Here is a 26293-nt window from a genome sequence, read left to right as displayed (position 1 = left end):
GATCAATGATTTCCATCGCAATCCAGATGACAATATATAATGTCTTGCATTACACATCTAAACAGTGATAATGTCCTATGGGTTGTGATTGTATTCTGATCAATGTCAGCTACATTCTGCACGGCTGGAGGAAGTGAGTGTGGTGTCAACGGTGGTATATGGTATAAAGGTCTCTTTGAACAATATGTTAGTCAGTGTACACACCTGAACAGGGTCCTATGCCCTGCACAATACACAGTGACAATATCGTATAGTTTGTGTTCAGCATTTATTCCTTTTGTATATTTCAGCTCCGATCTGCACGTCTGGAGGAAGTGAGTGTGGCGTCAATGGAGACTGTGACACATCGACATATTCCTGTTCCTGCAAGAACGGATACACTGGTCAAAAGTGCACCACACGTGAGGAGGCAACTAAGGACTCAACATTAAGTTTGGCATGTCTCACTGAACTGTTGATTGGTTTACTCTGTAACGGGGCGGTGGGTAGCCTAGTGATTAAAGCGTTTGCTCGTCACGCTGAAGACTCGGGTTCGATTCCCTACAGTGGCACAATTTGCGAAGCCCTTTTCTGGTGTCGTCCGCCGTGAAATTGCTTGAAAATTGCTAAAAGCCGCGTAAAACCATACTTACTCACTCACACTACTCTGTAACTGACAATACAGATTACCACAATGGTTCTCGTGTACGGCTGTTATCACCTTTGATTGATAAGTGCAGCTAATTGTTTGCATTATCAGAAAAGAAACTGTGGGTATATTCTTAGATTCATTAGAAAACTAATGTTCAATATGCTTCTCGGAAAAAGTTACAGTGTCTAGATTGATGAACACATTTGTGGGATAGTTATGTATTATCTACTGTAATCCGATGTGTTTGTTACAGCCCCTTTCTGCACTGTTGGGGGAAGCGGTTGTGGCGCCAACGGAAACTGCACACGAACTACTAGAGATTATCGACCTGATACATATTCATGTGTCTGCAGAAACGGTTATACTGGAGACAGATGCAACATTGGTAAGGCTATGTCCTTTACCACATCAACAATTAACATTACGAAGTGAATTATATCTAAACGCTGTTTTGAACAGTTGTTAAGTCATATATCATTGCGTAGGAAACTATTATGAGTGTGCTTGTGTGTTAGTGTGTGTGTGTGTGTGTGTTAGTGTGTATGTTAGTGTGTGTTGGGGGGGGGGGGGGGAGGGCTGGGGGGGAGGGGGGGTGTTTGTGTTGTGTGGGGGGGGGTAGGGGTGGGTGGGTGTTGGGGATGGTGGCGATAACGATGTAACAAGTGTTCATTACATGTTAATACTACAGTACTACTCATATTCGCCGGACAATACCCAATGGTTTGTGCTCGTACTCTGATCAATGACAATACCCAATGGTTTGTGCTCGTACTCTGATCAATGACAATACCCAATGGTTTGTGCTCGTATTCTGATCAGTGGCAATACCCGATGGTTTGTGCTCATATTCTGATCAATGACAATACCCTATGGTTTGTGCTCGTACTCTGATCAATGACAATACCCAATGGTTTGTGCTTGTGTCCTGATCAGTGGCAATACCCAATGGTTTGTGCTCGTATTCTGATCAATGACAATACCCAATGGTTTGTGCTCGAACTCTGATCAATGACAATACCCAATGGTTTGTGCTTCTTTTCTGATCAATGGCAATAACCTATAATTTGTGCTCAGCATGTATTCCTTAAGTTTATTTCAGCTCCGATCAGCATGACTGGGGGAAGTGAGTGTGGTATATGCTCTGCACTTCATATCTGATCAGTGACAATATCGTATAGTTTGTGTTCAGCATTTATTCCTTTTGTATATTTCAGCTCCGATCTGCACGTCTGGAGGAAGTGAGTGTGGTGTCAATGGAGACTGTGACACATCGACATATTCCTGTTCCTGCAAGAACGGATACACTGGTCAAAAGTGCACCACACGTGAGGAGGCAACTAAGGACTCAACATTAAGTTTGGCATGTCTCACTGAACTGTTGATTGGTTTACTCTGTAACGGGGCGGTGGGTAGCCTAGTGGTTAAAGCGTTCGCTCGTCATGCTGAAGACCCGGGTTCGATTCCCTACATTGGCACAATGTGTGAAGCCCACTTCTGGTGTCCCTCGCCGTGAAATTGCTGGAAAATTGCTAAAAGCGGCGTAAAACCATACTCACTAACTCACACTACTCTGTAACTGGCAATACGGATGCACCACAATGTTTCTCGTGTACGGCTGTTATCACCTTTGATTGATAAGTGCAGCTAATTGTTTGTATTATCAGAAAAGAAACTGTGGGTATATTTTAATTGCGATCTGATTCTTAGATTCATTAGAAAACTAATGTTCAATATGCTTCTCGGAAAAAGTTACAGTGTCTAGATTGATGAACACATTTGTGGGATAGTTATGTATTATCTACTGTAATCCAATGTGTTTGTTACAGCTCCTTTCTGCACTGTTGGGGGCAGCGGTTGTGGCGCCAACGGAAACTGCACACGAACTACTAGAGATTATCGACCTGATACATATTCATGTGTCTGCAGAAACGGTTATACTGGAGACAGATGCAACATCGGTAAGGCTATGTCCTTTACCACATCAACAATCAACATTACGAAGTGAATAATATCTAAACGCTGTTTTGAACAGTTGTTAAGTCATATATCATTGCGTAGGAAACTATTATGAGTGTGCTTGTGTGTTAGTGTGTGTGTGTGTGTGTAAGTGTGTGTTAGTGTGTGGTGGGGGGGTGCTGGGGGTGAGGGGGGGGGGGGTGTTTGTGTTGTGTGTGGGGGGTAGGGGTGGGTGGGTGTTGGGGATGGTGGCGATAACGATGTAACAAGTGTTCATTACATGTTAATACTACAGTACTACTCATATTCGCCGGACAATACCCAATGGTTTGTGCTCGTACTCTGATCAATGACAATACCCAATGGTTTGTGCTCGTATTCTGATCAATGACAATACCCAATGGTTTGTGCTCGTATTCTGATCAATGACAATACCCAATGGTTTGTGCTCGTATTCTGATCAATGACAATACCCAATGGTTTGTGCTCGTACTCTGATCAATGACAATACCCAATGGTTTGTGCTCGTATTCTGATCAATGACAATACCCAATGGTTTGTGCTCGTACTCTGATCAATGACAATACCCAATGGTTTGTGCTCGTATTCTGATCAATGACAATACCCAATGGTTTGTGCTCGTACTCTGATCAATGACAATACCCAATGGTTTGTGCTTGTGTCCTGATCAGTGGCAATACCCAATGGTTTGTGCTCGTATTCTGATCAATGACAATACCCAATGGTTTGTGCTCGTACTCTGATCAATGACAATACCCAATGGTTTGTGCTTGTGTCCTGATCAGTGGCAATACCCAATGGTTTGTGCTCGTACTCTGATCAATGACAATACCCAATGGTTTGTGCTTGTGTTCTGATCAGTGGCAATAACCTATAATTTATGCTCAGCATGTATTCCTTAAGTTTATTTCAGCTCCGATCAGCATGGCTGGGGGAAGTGAGTGTGGTATATGCTCTGCACTTCATATCTGATCAGTGACAATATCGTATAGTTTGTGTTCAGCATTTATTCCTTTTGTATATTTCAGCTCCGATCTGCACGTCTGGAGGAAGTGAGTGTGGTGTCAATGAAGACTGTGACACATCGACATATTCCTGTTCCTGCAAGAACGGATACACTGGTCAAAAGTGCACCACACGTGAGGAGGCAACTAAGGACTCAACATTAAGTTTGGCATGTCTCACTGAACTGTTGATTGGTTTACTCTGTAACGGGGCGGTGGGTAGCCTAGTGGTTAAAGCGTTTGCTCGTCATGCTGAAGACCCGGGTTCGATTCCCTACATTGGCACAATGTGCGAAGCCCATTTCTGGTGTCCCTCGCCGTGAAATTGCTGGAAAATTGCTAAAAGCGGCGTAAAACCATACTCACTTACTCACACTACTCTGTAACTGGCAATACGGATGTACCACAATGGTTCTCGTGTACGGCTGTTATCACCTTTGATTGATAAGTGCAGCTAATTGTTTGTATTATCAGGGAAGAAAATGTGGGTATATTTTAATTGCGATCTGATTCTTAGATTCATTAGAAAACTAATGTTCAATATGCTTCTCGGAAAAAGTTACAGTGTCTAGATTGATGAACACATTTGTAGGATAGTTATGTATTATCTACTGTAATCCGATGTGTTTGTTACAGCTCCTTTCTGCACTGTTGGGGGAAGCGGTTGTGGCGCCAACGGAAACTGCACACGAACTACTAGAGATTATCGACCTGATACATATTCATGTGTCTGCAGAAACGGTTATACTGGAGACAGATGCAACATCGGTAAGGCTATGTCCTTTACCACATCAACAATCAACATTACGAAGTGAATAATATCTAAACGCTGTTTTGAACAGTTGTTAAGTCATATATCATTGCGTAGGAAACTATTATGAGTGTGCTTGTGTGTTAGTGTGTGTGTGTGTGTGTACGTGTGTGTTAGTGTGAGGTGGGGGGGGTGCTGGGGGTGAGGGGGGGGGGGGGGTGTTTGTGTTGTGTGTGTGGGGTAGGGGTGGGTGGGTGTTGGGGATGGTGGCGATAACGATGTAACAAGTGTTCATTACATGTTAATACTACAGTACTACTCATATTCGCCGGACAATACCCAATGGTTTGTGCTCGTATTCTGATCAATGACAATACCCAATGGTTTGTGCTCGTATTCTGATCAATGACAATACCCAATGGTTTGTGCTCGTATTCTGATCAATGACAATACCCAATGGTTTGTGCTCGTATTCTGATCAATGACAATACCCAATGGTTTGTGCTCGTACTCTGATCAATGACAATACCCAATGGTTTGTGCTCGTATTCTGATCAATGACAATACCCAATGGTTTGTGCTCGTACTCTGATCAATGACAATACCCAATGGTTTGTGCTCGTATTCTGATCAATGACAATACCCAATGGTTTGTGCTCGTACTCTGATCAATGACAATACCCAATGGTTTGTGCTTGTGTCCTGATCAGTGGCAATACCCAATGGTTTGTGCTCGTATTCTGATCAATGACAATACCCAATGGTTTGTGCTCGTACTCTGATCAATGACAATACCCAATGGTTTGTGCTTGTGTCCTGATCAGTGGCAATACCCAATGGTTTGTGCTCGTACTCTGATCAATGACAATACCCAATGGTTTGTGCTTGTGTTCTGATCAGTGGCAATAACCTATAATTTATGCTCAGCATGTATTCCTTAAGTTTATTTCAGCTCCGATCAGCATGGCTGGGGGAAGTGAGTGTGGTATATGCTCTGCACTTCATATCTGATCAGTGACAATATCGTATAGTTTGTGTTCAGCATTTATTCCTTTTGTATATTTCAGCTCCGATCTGCACGTCTGGAGGAAGTGAGTGTGGTGTCAATGGAGACTGTGACACATCGACATATTCCTGTTCCTGCAAGAACGGATACACTGGTCAAAAGTGCACCACACGTGAGGAGGCAACTAAGGACTCAACATTAAGTTTGGCATGTCTCACTGAACTGTTGATTGGTTTACTCTGTAACGGGGCGGTGGGTAGCCTAGTGGTTAAAGCGTTTGCTCGTCATGCTGAAGACCCGGGTTCGATTCCCTACATTGGCACAATGTGCGAAGCCCATTTCTGGTGTCCCTCGCCGTGAAATTGCTGGAAAATTGCTAAAAGCGGCGTAAAACCATACTCACTTACTCACACTACTCTGTAACTGGCAATACGGATGTACCACAATGGTTCTCGTGTACGGCTGTTATCACCTTTGATTGATAAGTGCAGCTAATTGTTTGTATTATCAGAGAAGAAAATGTGGGTATATTTTAATTGCGATCTGATTCTTAGATTCATTAGAAAACTAATGTTCAATATGCTTCTCGGAAAAAGTTACAGTGTCTAGATTGATGAACACATTTGTAGGATAGTTATGTATTATCTACTGTAATCCGATGTGTTTGTTACAGCTCCTTTCTGCACTGTTGGGGGCAGCGGTTGTGGCGCCAACGGAAACTGCACACGAACTACTAGAGATTATCGACCTGATACATATTCATGTGTCTGCAGAAACGGTTATACTGGAGACAGATGCAACATCGGTAAGGCTATGTCCTTTACCACATCAACAATCAACATTACGAAGTGAATAATATCTAAACGCTGTTTTGAACAGTTGTTAAGTCATATATCATTGCGTAGGAAACTATTATGAGTGTGCTTGTGTGTTAGTGTGTGTGTGTGTGTGTGTAAGTGTGTGTTAGTGTGTGGTGGGGGGGGGGGGGGGTGCTGGGGGTGAGGAGGGGGGGGGGGGGTTGTTTGTGTTGTGTGTGGGGGGTAGGGGTGGGTGGGTGTTGGGGATGGTGGCGATAACGATGTAACAAGTGTTCATTACATGTTAATACTACAGTACTACTCATATTCGCCGGACAATACCCAATGGTTTGTGCTCGTATTCTGATCAATGACAATACCCAATGGTTTGTGCTCGTATTCTGATCAATGACAATACCCAATGGTTTGTGCTCGTATTCTGATCAATGACAATACCCAATGGTTTGTGCTCGTATTCTGATCAGTGACAATACCCAATGGTTTGTGCTCGTACTCTGATCAATGACAATACCCAATGGTTTGTGCTCGTATTCTGATCAATGACAATACCCAATGGTTTGTGCTCGTACTCTGATCAATGACAATACCCAATGGTTTGTGCTCGTATTCTGATCAATGACAATACCCAATGGTTTGTGCTCGTATTCTGATCAATGACAATACCCAATGGTTTGTGCTTGTGTCCTGATCAGTGGCAATACCCAATGGTTTGTGCTCGTATTCTGATCAATGACAATACCCAATGGTTTGTGCTTGTGTCCTGATCAGTGGCAATACCCAATGGTTTGTGCTCGTACTCTGATCAATGACAATACCCAATGGTTTGTGCTTGTGTTCTGATCAGTGGAAATAACCTATAATTTGTGCTCAGCATGTATTCCTTAAGTTTATTTCAGCTCCGATCAGCATGACTGGGGGAAGTGAGTGTGGTATATGCTCTGCACTTCATATCTGATCAGTGACAATATCGTATAGTTTGTGTTCAGCATTTATTCCTTTTGTATATTTCAGCTCCGATCTGCACGTCTGGAGGAAGTGAGTGTGGTGTCAATGGAGACTGTGACACATCGACATATTCCTGTTCCTGCAAGAACGGATACACTGGTCAAAAGTGCACCACACGTGAGGAGGCAACTAAGGACTCAACATTAAGTTTGGCATGTCTCACTGAACTGTTGATTGGTTTACTCTGTAACGGGGCGGTGGGTAGCCTAGTGGTTAAAGCGTTTGCTCGTCATGCTGAAGACCCGGGTTCGATTCCCTACATTGGCACAATGTGCGAAGCCCATTTCTGGTGTCCCTCGCCGTGAAATTGCTGGAAAATTGCTAAAAGCGGCGTAAAACCATACTCACTTACTCACACTACTCTGTAACTGGCAATACGGATGTACCACAATGGTTCTCGTGTACGGCTGTTATCACCTTTGATTGATAAGTGCAGCTAATTGTTTGCATTATCAGAAAAGAAACTGTGGGTATATTTTAATTGCGATCTGATTCTTAGATTCATTAGAAAACTAATGTTCAATATGCTTCTCGGAAAAAGTTACAGTGTCTAGATTGATGAACACATTTGTGGGATAGTTATGTATTATCTACTGTAATCCGATGTGTTTGTTACAGCCCCTTTCTGCACTGTTGGGGGAAGCGGTTGTGGCGCCAACGGAAACTGCACACGAACTACTAGAGATTATCGACCTGATACATATTCATGTGTCTGCAGAAACGGTTATACTGGAGACAGATGCAACATTGGTAAGGCAATGTCCTGTACCACATCAACAATCAACATTACGAAGTGAATAATATCTAAACGCTGTTTTGAACAGTTGTTAAGTCATATATCATTGCGTAGGAAACTAATATGAGTGTGCTTGTGTGTTAGTGTGTGTGTGTGTGTTAGTGTGTGTTAGTGTGTCTGTTAGTGTGTGTTTGGGGGGGTGGTGCTGGGGGTGAGGGGGGGTGTTTGTGTTGTGTGTGGGGGGTAGGGGTGGGTGGGTGTTGGGGATGGTGGCGATAACGATGTAACAAGTGTTCATTACATGTTAATACTACAGTACTACTCATATTCGCCGGACAATACCCAATGGTTTGTGCTCGTATTCTGATCAATGACAATACCCAATGACTTGTGCTCGTACTCTGATCAATGACAATACCCAATGGTTTGTGCTCGTACTCTGATCAATGACAATACCCGATGGTTTGTGCTCGTACTCTGATCAATGACAATACCCAATGGTTTGTGCTCGTACTCTGATCAATGACAATACCCAATGTTTTCTGCTCGTACTCTGATCAATGACAATACCCAATGGTTTGTGCTCGTACTCTGATCAATGACAATACCCAATGGTTTGTGCTCGTACTCTGATCAATGACAATACCCAATGGTTTGTGCTCGTATTCTGATCAATGACAATACCCAATGGTTTGTGCTTGTTTTCTGATCAATGGCAATAACCTATAATTTGTGCTCAGTTTATTTCAGCTCCGATCAGCATGACTGGGGGAAGTGAGTGTGGTATATGCTCTGCACTTCATATCTGATCAGTGACAATATCGTATAGTTTGTGTTCAGCATTTATTCCTTTTGTATATTTCAGCTCCGATCTGCACGTCTGGAGGAAGTGAGTGTGGTGTCAATGGAGACTGTGACACATCGACATATTCCTGTTCCTGCAAGAACGGATACACTGGTCAAAAGTGCACCACACGTGAGGAGGCAACTAAGGACTCAACATTAAGTTTGGCATGTCTCACTGAACTGTTGATTGGTTTACTCTGTAACGGGGCGGTGGGTAGCCTAGTGGTTAAAGCGTTCGCTCGTCACGCTGAAGACCCGGGTTCGATTCCCTACATTGGCACAATGTGTGAAGCCCATTTCTGGTGTCCCTCGCCGTGAAATTGCTGGAAAATTGCTAAAAGCGGCGTAAAACCATACTCACTTACTCACACTACTCTGTAACTGGCAATACGGATGTACCACAATGTTTCTCGTGTACGGCTGTTATCACCTTTGATTGATAAGTGCAGCTAATTGTTTGTATTATCAGAAAAGAAACTGTGGGTATATTTTAATTGCGATCTGATTCTTAGATTCATTAGAAAACTAATGTTCAATATGCTTCTCGGAAAAAGTTATAGTGTCTAGATTGATGAACACATTTGTGGGATAGTTATGTATTATCTACTGTAATCCGATGTGTTTGTTACAGCCCCTTTCTGCACTGTTGGGGGAAGCGGTTGTGGCGCCAACGGAAACTGCACACGAACTACTAGAGATTATGGACCTGATACATATTCATGTGTCTGCAGAAACGGTTATACTGGAGACAGATGCAACATTGGTAAGACTATGTCCTTTACCACATCAACAAACAATATTACGAAGTGAATTATATCTAAACGCTGTTTTGAACAGTTGTTAAGTCATATATCATTGCGTACGAAACTATTATGAGTGTGCGTGTGTGTGTGTGTGTGTGTTAGTGTGTGTGTTAGTGTGTGTTGGGGGGGGGGGGGGGGTCTGGGGGAGAGGGGGTGGGTGGGTGTTTGTGTTGTGTGTGTGGGGTAGGGGTGGGTGGGTGTTGGGGATGGTGGCGATAACGATGTAACAAGTGTTCATCACATGTTAATACTACAGTACTACTCATATTCGCCGGACAATACCCAATGGTTTGTGCTCGTACTCTGATCAATGACAATACCCAATGGTTTGTGCTCGTACTCTGGTCAATGAAAATACCCAATGGTTTTTACTCATACTCTGATCAATGACAATACCCAATGGTTTGTGCTCGTATTCTTATCAATGACAATACCCATTGGTTTGTGCTCGTACTCTGATCAATGACAATACCCAATGGTTTGTGCTCGTACTCTGATCAATGACAATACCCTATGTTTTGTGCTCGTATTCTGATCAATGACAATACCCAATGGTTTGTGCTCGTTCTCTGATCAATGACAATACCCAATGGTTTGTGCTTGTGTTCTGATCAGTGGCAATACCCAATGGTTTGTGCTCTTATTCTGATCAATGACAATACCCAATGGTTTGTGCTCGTATTCTGATCAATGACAATACCCAATGGTTTGTGCTCGTACTCTGATCAATGACAATACTCAATGGTTTGTGCTCGTACTCTGATCAATGACAATACCCAATGGTTTGTGCTCGTACTCTGATCAGTGGCAATACCCAATGGTTTGTGCTCGTATTCTGATCAATGACAATACCCAATGGTTTGTGCTCGTATTCTGATCAATGACAATACCCAATGGTTTGTGCTCGTACTCTGAACAATGACAATACCCAATGGTTTGTGCTCGTACTCTGATCAATGACAATACCCAATGGTTTGTGCTTGTGTTCTGATCAATGGCAATACCCCATGGTTTGTGCTCGTATTCTGATCAATGACAATACCCAATGGTTTGTGCTCTGTACTCTGTAACGGGGCGGTGGGTATCCTAGTGGTTAAAGCGTTCGCTTGTCACGCTGAAGACCCGGGTTCGATTCCCTACATTGGCACAATGTGCGAAGCCCATTTCTGGTGTCCCTCGCCGTGAGATTGCTTGAAAATTGCTAAAAGCGGCGTAAAACCATACTCACTTACTCGCGCTACACTGTAACTGACAATACAGACTACCACAATGCTTCTCGTGTACGCCCGATAACACATTTGATTGATCAGTGCAGCTAATTGTTCGTATTATCAGGAACAAACCTGTGGTTACAGACTGTTTTCTCGACCTGATTGATCAGAACAACAAATCTACCTAATGTTAAAAAAAATCACTGAATGTGGTATAGTACCATAAGATCAGACTGCAACCTGACCAGGCTAGATTGATGGTGACATTTGGGCGTCTATTAATCTATTGTCCATTGTAATTCGATGTGTTTGTAACAGCCCCTTTCTGCACTGTTGGGGGAAGTGGCTGTGGTGCCAACGGAACGTGCAAACGATATTATTCATGCGAATGCAGAAACGGTTATATTGGCGACAAGCGCAACATTGGTTTAGACGACCACCTCTATACGACATTAGCATTACTGAGGGAATAATATTTAAACGTCATCTTAAACAGTATTTCAGTCATGTCATGGCGTTGCAAACCAACTTAGTCCAAAACAGCTAACTGCTGTAATAACATCCGATGTGCAAATGGCAGAAATGATGTACTACAAGAGAAAATGTACTAGAAGTACTATTCTAAAACTATTAGCTTCCACTATGATTCGGTCGTCAAATCGGCTGTTTAAATCAGAGGTGTTTATTGTGTTTTGATCCCTTTGATTGACAAATAAGAAGCGAATATTTCCAAAATTCATGGAAGCAATACATTTATTACGACATGTTATATTGTCTGAAATTCGTTGTGATTGTTGCAGCCCCTTTCTGCACTGTTGGGGGAAGCGGCTGTGGCGCCAATGGAAATTGCACAAAAACTGCTGGATATAATGGACCTCCGACATATTCTTGTGTCTGCAGGAACGGTTTTACTGGAGACAGGTGCAACATTGGTAAGACAACTTATTTTACTACATCAACAGTGGGGTGAAGTGGAAAACTATTTTCATGGTTGCTGGTGTACAATCAAGTGCTCTGTATTTCGCAATAAGGATGTACCACAAGAGTTCTAAGGTGGCGCCGAGTACAGTTGAAGTTTGTTTAACCAGAAATAAACTATGTGTTTTCAATTCGGTTTAATTCGTACGTGTAGGTCATCGGCCCATAGTTACATTTGTATCACAATGGACGTGATGTACACAGATCGTATAAGTGACATCGCTTGATAGACATAGATAGCTAGGCGTTTAATTAATTTGCAATCAGTTGTACACATAATGATATTAAATTTTTGTTTGGTCGGATATTAACAATATTTCTGTGGTAGGTAGTCCACCCGTAACTTGCTACGACTTACAGAACATGATACTCGTCCTCCACATACCCAACATTACAAACACATCATAGTCTTCTATCACGGGGGATATTAGCGTATCTCCCAGTTTCAACACACAGCTGATACGAAAAACATCTAAACCGAGCAAGCGCCACTATTAATTTATTGACGGTCACGCAGCTAAGATACAACTCTGTACCCAACAATACCTTGAATAGAGAATGAGAGAAAGATTTACTACCCTTTTCCAGAAGACTATGCCAATCATATTCATAACTACATTTCAGACGCGACATAAATTCTGACAAAAACGAATGAGGATGACTTATACACTGGTTTCCTGTACAGAGACAAAACCCAAACTTAACATTAAAGATTTACATTTTGATACCCAATTAAATTTAACATTACTTTCTGCATAAAGCATCATATAATAACATTTCTTTGGAGAGCAACAATCGGACATACTCAATAACCTTATCCGATGACCAATAACTCTTTTGTATGCATAAAGATTTAATGGATACCGACCCACATTCGCCTCGAACCATGTTGTTGGGTGTTGACGATTTGACACCTAGAAAGCGCTTGCATGCCAATGTATGTATGTAGACCCCAGACTTCGGAACCACAGAGCAAAATTGGGACTATTTTCATATTAAATATTTATAAATATAAGTCAGGTGGAAGAGGCTATAATTTTATCAATGACTTTAAAATTCGAAACATTGCTTTTCCCCCCTGTAAAAAGCATCAGAGAAATGACTTGACCAGGCCAGGCTTCTCGTAAAAGTAATATTTGTATTATATTTTTATATAATATTTATAAGAAGAAACACACTCCAAATCTCTTTTCTTTCAACACTCCACCTTTCTTAAAAACAATCATCTTATTTTTTTCCAAATTGACGTCTAAATCATAATCATTACAATACTTTTCTAGAACATCAATACGCTTCTGAAGTCCATCAATGGTATCTGAGATAAGAATAATATATTATTAAACAGGGGGCACCGATGGCCCAGTCGTCTAAGGCGCCGCGACCCGCTGTGCAGAGTTGTGTCCCTTGGGTATGCCAGAAACCTATGATTGTGGGTTCAAATCCCGGTTCGCCCAGATTATGTTTCTAGGTTTGTCAGCACCATACCCGTGCTCATGGGTTTCACCGAAGGGCTAAACGTCCGAGACCTGCATCACTTGGGACTTTCCTCCCACATTAAGCTGACATGCCGCGATATAACTGGAATACTGTTAAAAGCGGCGTTAAACCTAACTCACTATTATCAAGCAACCTGATAAACAGCACTGTAAGATACGACACAAAAATATCATTCGCATATTTAACCAAATTTCGAAATGAGGTGGTCATTTCCTGTGGATTTATCAAATTTCAAAGAGTTAATAGCACATAGCACCTCCTCTTGTGAAATGGGGGAGTCCAGAATATAGCAAGGCATATCATCATGAATGTCATTAATAGTCGTATCGGTGATAACCATATCCTCATCTGTTGGATTGTCAAACACATCTTTAAAATGTTCGACCAATTGTACCAATGTGAGGTACACGAGTTGCCACACTCTGAGATAATCCTCGTATGGTAGACCAGAAACATTTACTATTTGGAAGACTAGATAAAAACTTATTACACATATATTCTTTATAACTTTTCTTTTCATCGCGTAATAAACTAGTATAAGTATATCTTTGTTTTAAATAACTAAATAAGGTGCTATCATTCTTAAAATGTCTTTACATTCTGACTAACGGGATCGGGTGGTCAGGCTCGCTGACTTGGTTAATGCATGTCATCGATCCCCATTGCGTGGATCGATGCTCATGATATCAATCACTGGATTGATTATTTACAGACCGCCGTCATATAGCTGGAATATTGCTGAGTGCCGCGTTAAACAACAAACCAACCAACCAACTTCATATTCTGAGACACCTCTCTGTTCCATCTGTAGTACTGACATTCAGTGTCAAACCAGGGTTGGGGCGACTGTCGCGAGACTTACAAGTCCTTTTCATGCATTGAGCAGCGGTACACCTGGGGTCTGTGAATGAGTCAATAGCATCATCTATATTATCTGGTAGTAACAGGGTACACTGTTCAGAACAATCATCCACATGTCGCAAAACTAGACTATCCCTGAACTGCTGTAGTTTCGCCATGTCCAACACATAGTGGTAGTTTTCACGAGACGCACGTGCGCTCCCTGTTGCTTCAACTGGAGTCTCCTGATCACGTGCTTGTTACGAACAAGATGGTGGAGGGTGTGAGGATTCTGCCCTCGACACAACATCAAATATTTTACAGTGGAAGAATAGACTGTTGGATACAAAAATGTAGTAAATTACACTGGGGTCTGAGTGACCGATGTAAGTATAATCACCTATACCTAAATCCGAACCACAGTGACCATTTAGAATAGGCATGTCGAGAGCGGCACACGTATTTACAAGATATTTGCCGGCATTGTTTACAAATATCACATGCCATTCTATCTATGTTGAGGGGCGGTCGGGTAGCCTAGTGGTTAAAGCGTTCGCTCGTCACGCCGAACACCCGGGTTCGATTCCCGACATGGGTACAATGTGTGAAGCCCATTTCTGGTGTTCCCCTGCCGTGATATTGCTGGAATATTGCTAAAAGCGGCGTAAAACCAAACTCACTCACTATCTATGTTGATACTATCGGACAGAATTGACGTATTCTCGTCACCTAAGACCTCGGCGATATCATCATCAATATGATCAGACAGTGTCCCTATGAGGATGTGTATATCTCTTGTTAATGACCAAATAACTTGTTTAAGTGAGTTAAAGAATAAAGTCAAACTACACTTGTTTTTTTCTGTTATTAAACCAGCTTAATCCTGGCGGATTGACATATACACAACAAATAAGAATGTCTTTTTTCAAGATTAAATACTCAATTATCTAAAAATAAAAAATATACCGTTGTCTGCAATTTTTTACCATTGCACATGGACACTGATGGATTTTTTTCACAATCACGGTTAAGCCTCCTGAGAATCGTCCTCTGTCAGCTGTTTAAATTGCATTCAGGTCATAAAGAAAGACAATTGTCAATGTCTATTAATTCATTAAGGTCTGCATTAGATAAAAAGTTTATAAAGTTTACGTCGGAAACGGTATTTACCAAACCAGATATATTCCAGAAAAGAAGATCAGTAGATAATGATTGTTTTGGACATCGGCGAGAATTTGCTTGGACTGGACCATACCCGTATTTGCCCCACCCCTTAGTATCATCAGATCTCTCTCCCCTGTAAGCAGCTTTTATTGCGTCTTGGTTGGAGTCGGTAACAATAGGTACGCCATTCTTGAAGTAGGCTAAAGTATCCTCGTTTGTTTTTCACGTGGTACTCGCAGCTTATTCCCTGTCTCTGTGTGAGATCGCTGGCGATTCCATACCCTGACCCTTTTATGTCCCTACGTCGTCTAAGGGAACGTATTTTCCAGTCGACAGTGAGGAATGTGATAATAATTGTCCTTGGCTGCTTTGAATGTGAACTATGTGTATAAACACTCTAATCTCGACCTTACAGTTATAGTGATTATGTGAGGTGAGGTGAAATTGGGTTTAACGTCGCGTCCAAGATTATTGCACTGTGTGTGGCTGCAAGCCGGTTTATAGTGCTAGCACACTGAGCTAGCATACCGCAGTTTAACATGAATACCCCACTCAGACACAGTATACTGACTCCGAGCCAACCAGTCCTTGTTTTAGCCCATCAATGCCGAGCGCCAGACAGGTGCAACGTTTGTAAGACTACTTAGGCCACATTTCTGTAATACTTATTTTAAGAATTTGTTACATGAACATACCCGTCGGTAGGTGGGAAAAAATGAAAAAAAAGACCAATTGAATTTTTGGGTCAGTCATCACCTCTACTACACGTCGGCTGATATAAAACAAATAGTTTAATGTTGGAGGAGAGCCTGTTGCTTCATGCATTGCAAATGTGACAAATGAAGCGGTAATACTGTTGTGCATCTATGCAACTTCAGTCGTACAAAGTCACAAAACTAAGAAAGGAAAAGTCCGCTTGACCTGATATGATACAAAATGAAATCGGGGACACGGGTGGCCCAGTCGTCTGAGGCGCCGCGATTCGCCGTGCAGAGTTGCGTCTCTTGGGCACGCCAGAAACCTATGATTGTGGGTTCGAATCCCGGTTCGCCCCGATTATGTTTCTAGGTTTGTCAGCACCATACACGTGCTCAGGGGTTTCACCGAAGTGGTAAACGTCTGAGACCTGCATCACTTGGGGCTTTCCTCCCACATTAAGCTGACACGCCGCGATATAACTGGAATACTGTTAAAATCGGCGTTAAACCCAACTCACTCACTCACTCACTCACTCACTAAATGAAATTATTAACACATCAGCGCATATTCTGATTGATCTTTTTGTGAATGACTTGATCATGGTGAACAAAAGGCGATTTCAACGGTATTTCAGGCATCCTAATGTGGAAGGAAAGCCAAATGTTACCATAAGTATGTTTTGCATTCTGTCATATTCCAATGGTTTGGTTTGTTTGTTGTTTAACGCCGTACTCAGCAATATTACAGCCATATGATGGTGGTCTGTAAAGATTCGAGTCCGGTCCAAACAATCAAGTGATTGACACCATGAGCATCGATCCACGCAATTGGGATCGATGACATGCATCAATCAAGTCAGCGAGCCTGATCACCCGATCCCGTTAGTCGCCTCTTACGACAAGCACAGTCGTCTTTTACGACATTCATGGGTTGCTGAAGACCTGTTCTACCCCGGGTCTACACGGGTCCATTGGTGAATGCATGCCTGTTTATATATGATTAAGCGATGACATTTACACGGAAATAATAGACTGGCTAATAGATGGCGAAAGTCGCAGGTCGTGGGCTCCCCAACTACATGTATTGTTTTCCCTTGACATCGCCGATCTTCGTTGCTTGCGTACACGACAAGTGGTCAACATTCAAAGGAATGTGTTTCGCATCTCATATAGCATTCCTCCATCGGTTCCTTCATCACTTCATTTTCCTATCGTTTCATGGTACAACTTGTGTTTAATTACAGCCCCTATCTGTACTTCCCGCGGAAGCGAGTGTGGTTTCAACGGAGTTTGTGACACATCCAGAACAGCCTATGCCTGTGGCTGTCTCAATGGATACATTGGCAAACTGTGTACAATAGGTGAGATTTCCCAACGGCAATGGCTATGTTTATACAATATGTACCCAAAGAACCACAGAAAGGGCTAAACATTTTACAGGTGAGATTTGATACAAATGTGAGATAACTAAATAGGAATTTAGGAATAACTAAACTGGTAAAAAGTGTATTAAAGGTTAGATAGTTCCCGAAAACGTGGCTACACTGGTTTAATGTAACTTCTTTGATAGGCATTTAGAAGTTAGAGTATTAAGTAAGGATAAGAATTTATGGATGAACAACTTCTTTATTACAATTAAGAGCGACGTTTCGATGTAGGTTCTAACACCGTTATCAAGCAAACGATATACAGAGTGTAGTAGGCAAGTATATAAACAAGTAGGAGGCAAAGTTTATACAGTAGAGTAGATATTGTTATACTGGAGTAGAGAAGACTTGTGTTCACAACAGGCTTCTCTACTCCAGTATAACAATATCTACTCTACTGTATAAACTTTGCCTCCTACTTGTATATATACTTGCCTATCACTTGCTTGATAAAGTTGTTAGAACCTAGACCGAAACGTCGCTCTTAATTGTAATATAGAAGTTGTTCATCCATAAATTCTTATCCTTACTTGGTTTAATGTAATCCAATTTAAATTATAGGTCGGATGCGGCACATGCAATGAACAACTGACATAGTCGTTTGTTCATATCTGTGACAATATGTACTACAATGTGGACAAAATCACGGTACAAATTGATGACAATACTCAAATCTAGCTCTAATAGTTTTTCAGCAATGCAATTTAACGTCTGGATACTTAGAAATGTGTCCTCGTTCAGCACACTCGGTTAAAAGCGACAAACCGTTCCCACAATGTTCCAAGGTGATTTCCAAATCGAATCAACGAAGGTTAGCTTAGACATCATTCGTGAGCAACTCGTGTTATTCCGTTTTTCGTTAAATAGCGTTGGAATCTGGCAGAAACTCGGTGGTTTGAGATGGGTATCCTATCCGCGATGAGCGAGTAGATACGACGGACGTTAGCCTTTAGAAGTCCCCGGTGTAGCCCCTCCCTGTGACGTGAACACCAGTTAAGGGAGGTAACTCTAAGTGACTAGCTGAAACCTTGAAATTACATGAATAACGATATAAGAAATTTCCACTGTTACATTATCACTTCCGATTATATCATACGCGTTTATGACTCACTATCGAATAGTGGTTATACTAGGTGTTCGCCAAAAGGTAACAATATCCTGCCCCACCGGTTGCACCCATCACATAATCATAAGAGTGAGTGAGTGAGTATGGTTTTACGCCGCTTTTAGCAATATTCCAGCAATATCACGGCAGGGGACACCACAAATGGGCTTCACACATTGTACCCATGTCGGGAATCGAACCCGGGTCTTCGGCGTGACGAGCGAACGCTTTAACCACTAGGCTACCCGACCGCCCCCATAATCATAAGACAAAATAGGGATGTCACTGATGCCTTCAATTTGGAAATCTCCTCAACATGGTTCATGTTATCATTGTTGTATGCTATCGTTTTTGTATGTTATCGTTGTTGCATGTTATCAATGTTGTATGTTATCATGTTGCATGCTGTCATTGTTGCATGTTATCAATGTTGTATGTTATCATTGTTGTATGCTATCATTGTTGCATGTTATCATTGTTGCATGCTGTCATTGTTGCATGTTATCATTGTTGCATGCTGTCATTGTTGCATGTTATCATTGTTGTATGCTATCATTGTTGTATGCTATCGTTGTTGCATGCTATCATTGTTGCATGTTATCATTGTTGCATGTTATCATTGTTGCATGTTTTCATTGTTGCATGTTATCATTGTTGAATGTGATCATTGTTGTATGCTATCATTGTTGTATGCTATCATTGTTGTATGCTATCGTTGTTGTATGCTATCGTTGTTGCATGCTATCAGTGTTGCATGCTATCATTGTTGCATGTTATCATTGTTGCATGCTGTCATTGTTGCATGCTATCATTGTTGTATGCTATCATTGTTGTATGCTATCGTTGTTGCATGTTATCATTGTTGCATGTTATCATTGTTGCATGTTATCGTTGTTGCATGCTATCATTGTTGCATGTTATCGTTGTTGCATGCTATCATTGTTGCATGTTATCGTTGTTGTATGCTATCATTGTTGTATGTTGCCATTGTTGCATGTTATCGTTGTTGTATGCTATCGTTGTTGTATGCTATCATTGTTGTATGGTATCATTGTTGCATGCTATCATTGTTGCATGTTATCGTTGTTGCATGATATCATTGTTGTATGCTATCATTGTTGTATGCTATCGTTGTTGCATGGTATCATTGTTGCATGTTATCATTGTTGCATGTTATCATTGTTGCATGCTATCATTGTTGCATGTTATCATTGTTGCCTGCTGTCATTGTTGCATGTTATCATTGTTGCATGTTATCATTGTTGTATGTTGCCATTGTTGCATGTTATCATTGTTGCATGTTATCATTGTTGCATGTTATCATTGTTGCCTGCTGACATTGTTGCATGTTATCATTGTTGCATGCTATCATTGTTGTATGTTATCATTGTTGCATGCTGTCATTGTTGCATGTTATCATTGTTGCATGCTGTCATTGTTGCATGCTATCGTTGTTGTATGTTATCATTGTTGCATGCTATCATTGTTGCATGTTGCCATTGTTGCATGTTACCATTGCTTTATGTTATTATTGTTGCATGTTATCATTGTTGCATGTTATCATTGTTGTATGGTATCATTGTTGCATATTATCATATCATTGTCACATATCAGCATTGTTGCATGCTGTCATTGTTGCATGTTATCATTGTTGTATGGTATTATTGTTGTATGGTATCATTGTTGCATGCTGTCATTGTTGTATGGTATCATTGTTGCATGGTATCGCTGTTGTATGGTATCATTGTTGTATGGTATCATTGTTGTATGGTATCATTGTTGCATGCTGTCATTGTTGTATGGTATCATTGTTGCATGGTATCGCTGTTGTATGGTATCATTGTTGTATGGTATCATTGTTGCGTGCTGTCATTGTTGTATGGTATCATTGTTGCATGCTGTCATTGTTGTATGGTATCATTGTTGCATGGTATCATTGTTGTATGGTATCATTGTTGTATGGTATCATTGTTGTATGGTATCATTGTTGCATGGTATCGCTGTTGTATGGTATCATTGTTGCATGCTGTCATTGTTGTATGTTATCATTGTTGTATGCTATCATTGTTGCATGGTATCATTGTTGTATGGTATCATTTTTGTATGGTGTCATTGTTGTATGGTATCATTGTTGTATGGTATCATTGTTGCATGGTATCGCTGTTGTATGGTATCATTGTTGTATGCTATCATTGTTGCATGCTGTCAATTTTGTATGGTATCATTGTTGTATGGTATCATTGTTGCATGATATCATTGTTTTATGGTATCATTGTTGTATGCTATCATTGTTGCATGCTGTCATTGTTGCATGTTATCATTGTTGCCTGCTGTCATTGTTGCATGTTATCATTGTTGCATGCTATCATTGTTGTATGGTATCATTGTTTTATGGTATCATTGTTGCATGGTATCATTGTTGTATGGTATCATTGTTGCATGGTATCATTGTTGTATGGTATCATTGTTGTATGGTATCATTGTTGTATGGTATCATTGTTGTATGGTATCATTGTTTTATGTTATGTACATAATTGCTAAATATGAAAATAACTAATTAAATTACCTTCTGAGAGGAAGTCTTCAAGTCAACATGTACAGAAAGTATAGTCGTAATAGTCCTGTCATATTTGCTCCAAGGTGATGCCATTGGTTTTTCTCCACAGCCCCGATATGCACGGTCCAGGGAAATGAGTGTGGCGACCATGGCGACTGTGATACGTCGAGAAGAGAATACGTATGTTCTTGTAAGAACGGATACACTGGCCCAAGGTGTACCTCAGGTAAAAACAAATATTTCTTTAAAACATTGTCCCGATTTTCAACTTTAACAATTAAGTGGCTCATATTAAGATTTGAAATTTAATTTTAAAAGAACCTAATTGTTAAACATCGCTTCAGCAAAGCTATTTCAGAGTCCTCGGACAGTGGGATCCCAAAATAGCCCTGCTTAACGCCCAAGACAATAGACTTTCCCCTTGCTTAAGCAGACAAGGAATACCTTTCAAAGGGGCGAAAAAAAAATTCAAATCGAGGGTGGTACTTCGGTACTAGATCAGGCAAGAAGTAAAGAATGACACCATCCATGATTATCCAACGTAGTATACCTCCATTCTTGCGTCATAAATACCCTGTTCCCAATCGTTACCATAAGCTCGTTGAGAAAGTAACGTCACCATCTCCATCTCTACAATCAGTAACTTCGTGTCAACATTCTTGTCCATCCTCCTAAGAAAATAAACCTTGGAATTTACATTGGTTGACTACGAGTAACGGAGTATCTGTCCCAAGAGAAATAATATCACTAAATTATTTCACTAGTGACTGAAAATCCATATTCCTTTTGGTTCATTAGGAACCTATTATATTCAAGAGGGGCTTGGATATTTGTTTAAGTGTACGCTTGACATGCTGAAAGTCGTCATAAAACGTTCGTAAAAGTATTAAAATGTTAGGCAGTTGCATTCATAGGACGGAATTGTGTGTTCATAAGCTATGGCAGAAAACATAAAAACACACATATTACAACAAATCCCCCACCCCTGAATATTATGTTGTGGGTGGCGCAGTTATTTTCTGTGTTGTCTCCACAGCTCCCTTCTGTGTGGCTGGAGGAAACACGTGTGGAGACAATGGTTACTGTTACAAGCAATCCAGTGAACATTACTGTGTCTGCAAGAACGGATACACTGGTCCAAGGTGTACGAGGGGTAAGGAGACTTAAAGCATAGCACTAAGCTTAAGGATAAATAGTATTAAACATTATTATCATAGATCGTATAATGTCATCGATCAATGTCATAAACGTTTCGGATAAATTCATCTCATATATTTTTAACGTTTTACGTTTTCTGTAGATCTGGGTTTTTGTTTGAATTGAATATAAACACGTCAGTGCTTCAAGTTACGTTTCTATGAGGCACTGTTTTATTTATTACTCGATTGAAAGATAGCATTAAATAAAATATTAACATCACTTAATAAAATCTGTGGTAATACTTATTTTTCTTAGACAATATAGAACATATATACATTTCTAAATATCACAAAATATGATTTTTAGATATCCTTAATCATATATAGTTATCTAACAATTCAATTTGTGATATCAATAAATATGTTCAGATATCATCGTAAATCGCGTTTATGATTCACATTAATTCGCATTCTGTGATGGTCAATAAATGAAACATAGATATCATAAATTATAGATTAAATTTCGCCTCGTGCTATTTCTCTGTGAATAGAACATTATCAAATCATCACTATAGTTGACATATAGTTGAAATAGACGATACTATGTACTAATCATATACTATGAAGGATTCAACTTCTTTCAGTGGCATTTCGAAGTTGGTGTGATGAAGTAAGACAAGTTCTATGGATGAACGACTTCTTTATTACAATTAGTGCGACGTTTCGGTGTAAAAGAATAAAAGAATAAAAAAGTTGTTCATCCATAGAACTTGTCTTACTTTATGAAGGATACAGTTACGTATATATGGTGACACTGTGTCGCAGATATCGTTATTGCAGCTACTACTTAACACAATAATCTGTAGGGGCAACAGATGGACCATTTGTCTGAGGCGCCGCAATTCGCTATGCTGAGCTTCGTCTTTTTGGGCACGCCAAAAACCTATGATCGTGGGTTCGAATCACGGTTCGTCCCGATTATGTCAAAATCGAGAATTCTTCAGTATCACGATAGAATAAAAGTTAAGCGCGGCTTTGAACAATGGTTAAAAAATTATCATATAATTATATCATTTCTGCGGAGAGAGGTTCTTGGTTGTGTTGTTCTATCACCTGTATCAATTCAGGCTTTCTCCCACATGAAGCTGACGCACCGTTATATAACCGGAATTATTTTCAAAATGGTTTTTAACCCGACATATTCACTCTGTTTGTTTCACAGCCCCCTTCTGCACTATTGGAGGGACAGATTGTGGCACCAACGGGGAATGCACAATGGCACAAGGAAGAAATTATGTATGCCTCTGCATGAACGGCTACACAGGCGACAAATGCACAATTGGTGAGGCTATCTATTATTTGCTATCAGTGAATGTGTAAATTATGAGATAAACCTACTGTATTTTGAAATTTAAGGTAGCCTTACTGTAGATTATCAGATATATTAGTTTGAAGCCCAGGGCTTTGGTGCTAGGAAACAAAATGAAATCTTTCATTGTGAAGGATGACAGAAACAGTGACGCGATTGGTGACAAAAAGGTTGAATGACAGTGTTTCAGTAATTTTAAGGCTGAATCATCGAAAAAGGACGGTTGTGTCGGGAAATGATGATAATGTTGATGTTTTCAATGGAACAACTCCTTATCTTATTTTGTCCAGTCAAAATCGAGTATTCTTCACTATCATGATAAAATAAAAGTAAAACGCAGCCTTGAACAATGGCTCAAAAATGATAACATAGAAACAATTATATCATTTCTGCGAAGAGAGGCTCTTGATTTTGTTGTTCTAAAAGATTAACTTGTTTTGCTTTGACAGCTCCTTTTATAGCCGTGTCAACGTTATGTTTTTGTGTTGTGCAGCAACAAGCCGCGTGTGCACTATTGGAGGGAGCGAATGTGGCGTCAACGGAGTCTGCGAGGAATGGAAATGGGAAAATTACTGTCTCTGCAAGAATGGATACACTGGGAAAACGTGTAACATAGGTGAGATTGGGCATATGTAACACATTGTATATAATGTGCTAATCCGGAATATTTCTCAAGGAAGGGAATATTTTGAATGAATGGCATTTCTCAACAGATGAATACGATACTACTTCTAGAATCTTAATTTTATGACAATGCTTAGCAACAAGCCCTTGTATAAGATTCCATGTAAAGCGTTTTATAAGAGATATGAAACGTCAAGATATTATTTGCACTGAACCATGAACCATTAACACAGAACAAGTTTTAAAATTGTGATGTATTATCCTATTGTATTGATGTCAGTATAGTAGGAGAAACTATCATATACAAATTGAAATAATAAATTCAGCAAAGGGAGGTTTGGTTGATCCTGGCACAGTCAGGCTGGTTAGGCTCATCATCAGCTCAGGGCCCTTGTCCCCTGTACATGCAGCCTAGACTGCGAAAGGGACTTCTCCCAGGAAGCGCTGCCTTCTCGAACCCACCCAGGACGTTTAGGAGAATGTGAAGACTCCCCAACACTGCAGCCTTCTGCATTACCCAGATTGTCAGAAGGGGTGTATTCCTGGCAGCGAACCCGAGTACTCTCTCATTGTGAGAGTGAGAGGTACCAGGAACAATGAGGAGTCGGATATTTGACATGTTTTTTTCCTGAATCTTGACAATCACAAAAGGGACAGCAAACCTCAGAAATGTAAATGATTTCTTTCGATTTATCAAAAAGATGAGGTTTGTTGGCCTGGATAGGTCTGAGGCTGTAAACGGGCCTATTCAAACTTTGCTTTCACTATTTTCCTTGACGCCCTCTGCATATTCTGGCTCGTACCATGAATGGACTTCTGTGCATGGCGAAGACATGACGAAGATACTGTGTTTGTTCCAAAGCTGGGCATCCACTGATAATGTGTCGGACAGTCTCACTGAAATCATTGCCTAATCTGCATTTCATAGTTACATTTTGATGCAAAATCACACATTGACGGTTTCGAATGGGAAGTAACTGGTCCTGAGCAGCAAACAGAAAGCCTTCTGTTTCATTTTACAGGCACAGTACTAGTCCAGCCAATTTAATCCAAGCAAAGAACTCTTCAGGGTCGCTGATCTTCTCAACACACTACTTATTATTTTTGTTTTTGTTATGATTAAGTTATATATCATTATCATTTTTTTTTATTTTAGCCCCAATTTGTGCGGCGTCAGGGGATCAATGTGGTGGAAATGGAGAGTGTAACATCTGTACCAACTACCACTTCTGTCAATGTTCTCCTGGCTACAACGGGGACACCTGTTCCGCGGGTGAGTGTGTCGTCAATTGCTAGATTAGATAAAGGTGCTGATTGTTATTGTTTCCACAGGTACATACTAACATTCCCCTATACGTGGTGTAGATTGGTTATTGCTTTGGCCGCTGTATTGGGAGCAGGTCCATCAGTGTGATGCATCTACAATTTAAAATCCTGATAAAATGGGTATCATATGGGTGATAAATGCTAACCAAATATATCAAAGTTATGTGTAACCACTGTGAATGTATCTGTTTAAAATTCATTCATGAAATATCTGCTGTGTTCAGATCAGACAATGCATATGTTATTTCTACAGTGGCGGTAATGATTGTTGGATTATATTTCAGGACATGGTCAGGATTCAAGTACCGCTCCTGATGTCACGGTTGTTTCTCTGACGTTCATGGTTATCTGTGTGTTTGGAAGTCTGTTTTTATGGTAGCTTCTATCGCATTCCAGATGATCTGTGTGATTTGAAATCTGCTGTTAAGCTAGTTTTTATGACAATCCTGATGATCTCTGTGTTTGGAAGTCTGTTTTTATGGTAGCTTCTATCGCATTCCAGATGATCTGTGTGATTTGAAATCTGCTGTTAAGCTAATTTTTATGACATTCCTGATGATCTCTGTGTTTGGAAGTCTGTTTTTATGGTAGTTTCTATCGCATTCCAGATGATCTGTGTGTTTTGAAATCTGCTGTTAAGCTAGTTTTTATGACATTCCTGATGATCTCTGTGTTTTGAAGTCTGTTTTTATGGTAGTTTCTATCGCATTCCAGATGATCTGTGTATTTGGAAGTCTGTTTTTATGGTAGTTCCTATCGCATTCCAGATTATCTGTGTATT

The 26293-nt window shown here is 40.6% G+C and overlaps 1 protein-coding gene across 4 annotated transcripts in view; it reads left to right on the top strand.

Annotated features, from left to right (window-relative positions):
• Positions 1 to 25963, top strand: part of LOC139471319 (neurogenic locus notch homolog protein 1-like) — a 44652-nt gene extending 18689 nt beyond the window's left edge. Inside the window, exons 4-20 of one of the 4 annotated variants that reach the window (XM_071253628.1) lie at positions 291 to 401; positions 885 to 1016; positions 1846 to 1956; positions 3637 to 3747; positions 5431 to 5541; positions 7199 to 7309; positions 7811 to 7942; positions 8794 to 8904; positions 9406 to 9537; positions 11589 to 11720; positions 17210 to 17326; positions 21164 to 21280; positions 22091 to 22207; positions 23416 to 23535; positions 24056 to 24178; positions 25343 to 25459; positions 25797 to 25963. In XM_071253628.1, coding sequence (XP_071109729.1) covers positions 291 to 401; positions 885 to 1016; positions 1846 to 1956; positions 3637 to 3747; positions 5431 to 5541; positions 7199 to 7309; positions 7811 to 7942; positions 8794 to 8904; positions 9406 to 9537; positions 11589 to 11720; positions 17210 to 17326; positions 21164 to 21280; positions 22091 to 22207; positions 23416 to 23535; positions 24056 to 24178; positions 25343 to 25459; positions 25797 to 25891 — 2000 coding nt within the window. In that variant the 3' untranslated portion in view covers positions 25892 to 25963. The remainder of the gene's footprint in view (positions 1 to 290; positions 402 to 884; positions 1017 to 1845; positions 1957 to 3636; positions 3748 to 5430; positions 5542 to 7198; positions 7310 to 7810; positions 7943 to 8793; positions 8905 to 9405; positions 9538 to 11588; positions 11721 to 17209; positions 17327 to 21163; positions 21281 to 22090; positions 22208 to 23415; positions 23536 to 24055; positions 24179 to 25342; positions 25460 to 25796) is intronic. The other 3 variants (XM_071253625.1, XM_071253627.1, XM_071253626.1) reach the window with 3 other exon arrangements.
• Positions 25964 to 26293: the final 330 nt, after the last annotated feature.

This window comes from Haliotis cracherodii, unplaced genomic scaffold (assembly GCF_022045235.1).
Source record: "Haliotis cracherodii isolate W230 unplaced genomic scaffold, xgHalCrac1.p SCAF_22, whole genome shotgun sequence".
In the NCBI taxonomy this organism is placed as follows: domain Eukaryota; kingdom Metazoa; phylum Mollusca; class Gastropoda; order Lepetellida; family Haliotidae; genus Haliotis; species Haliotis cracherodii.
This window is presented reverse-complemented; position numbering and strand designations above follow the sequence as displayed.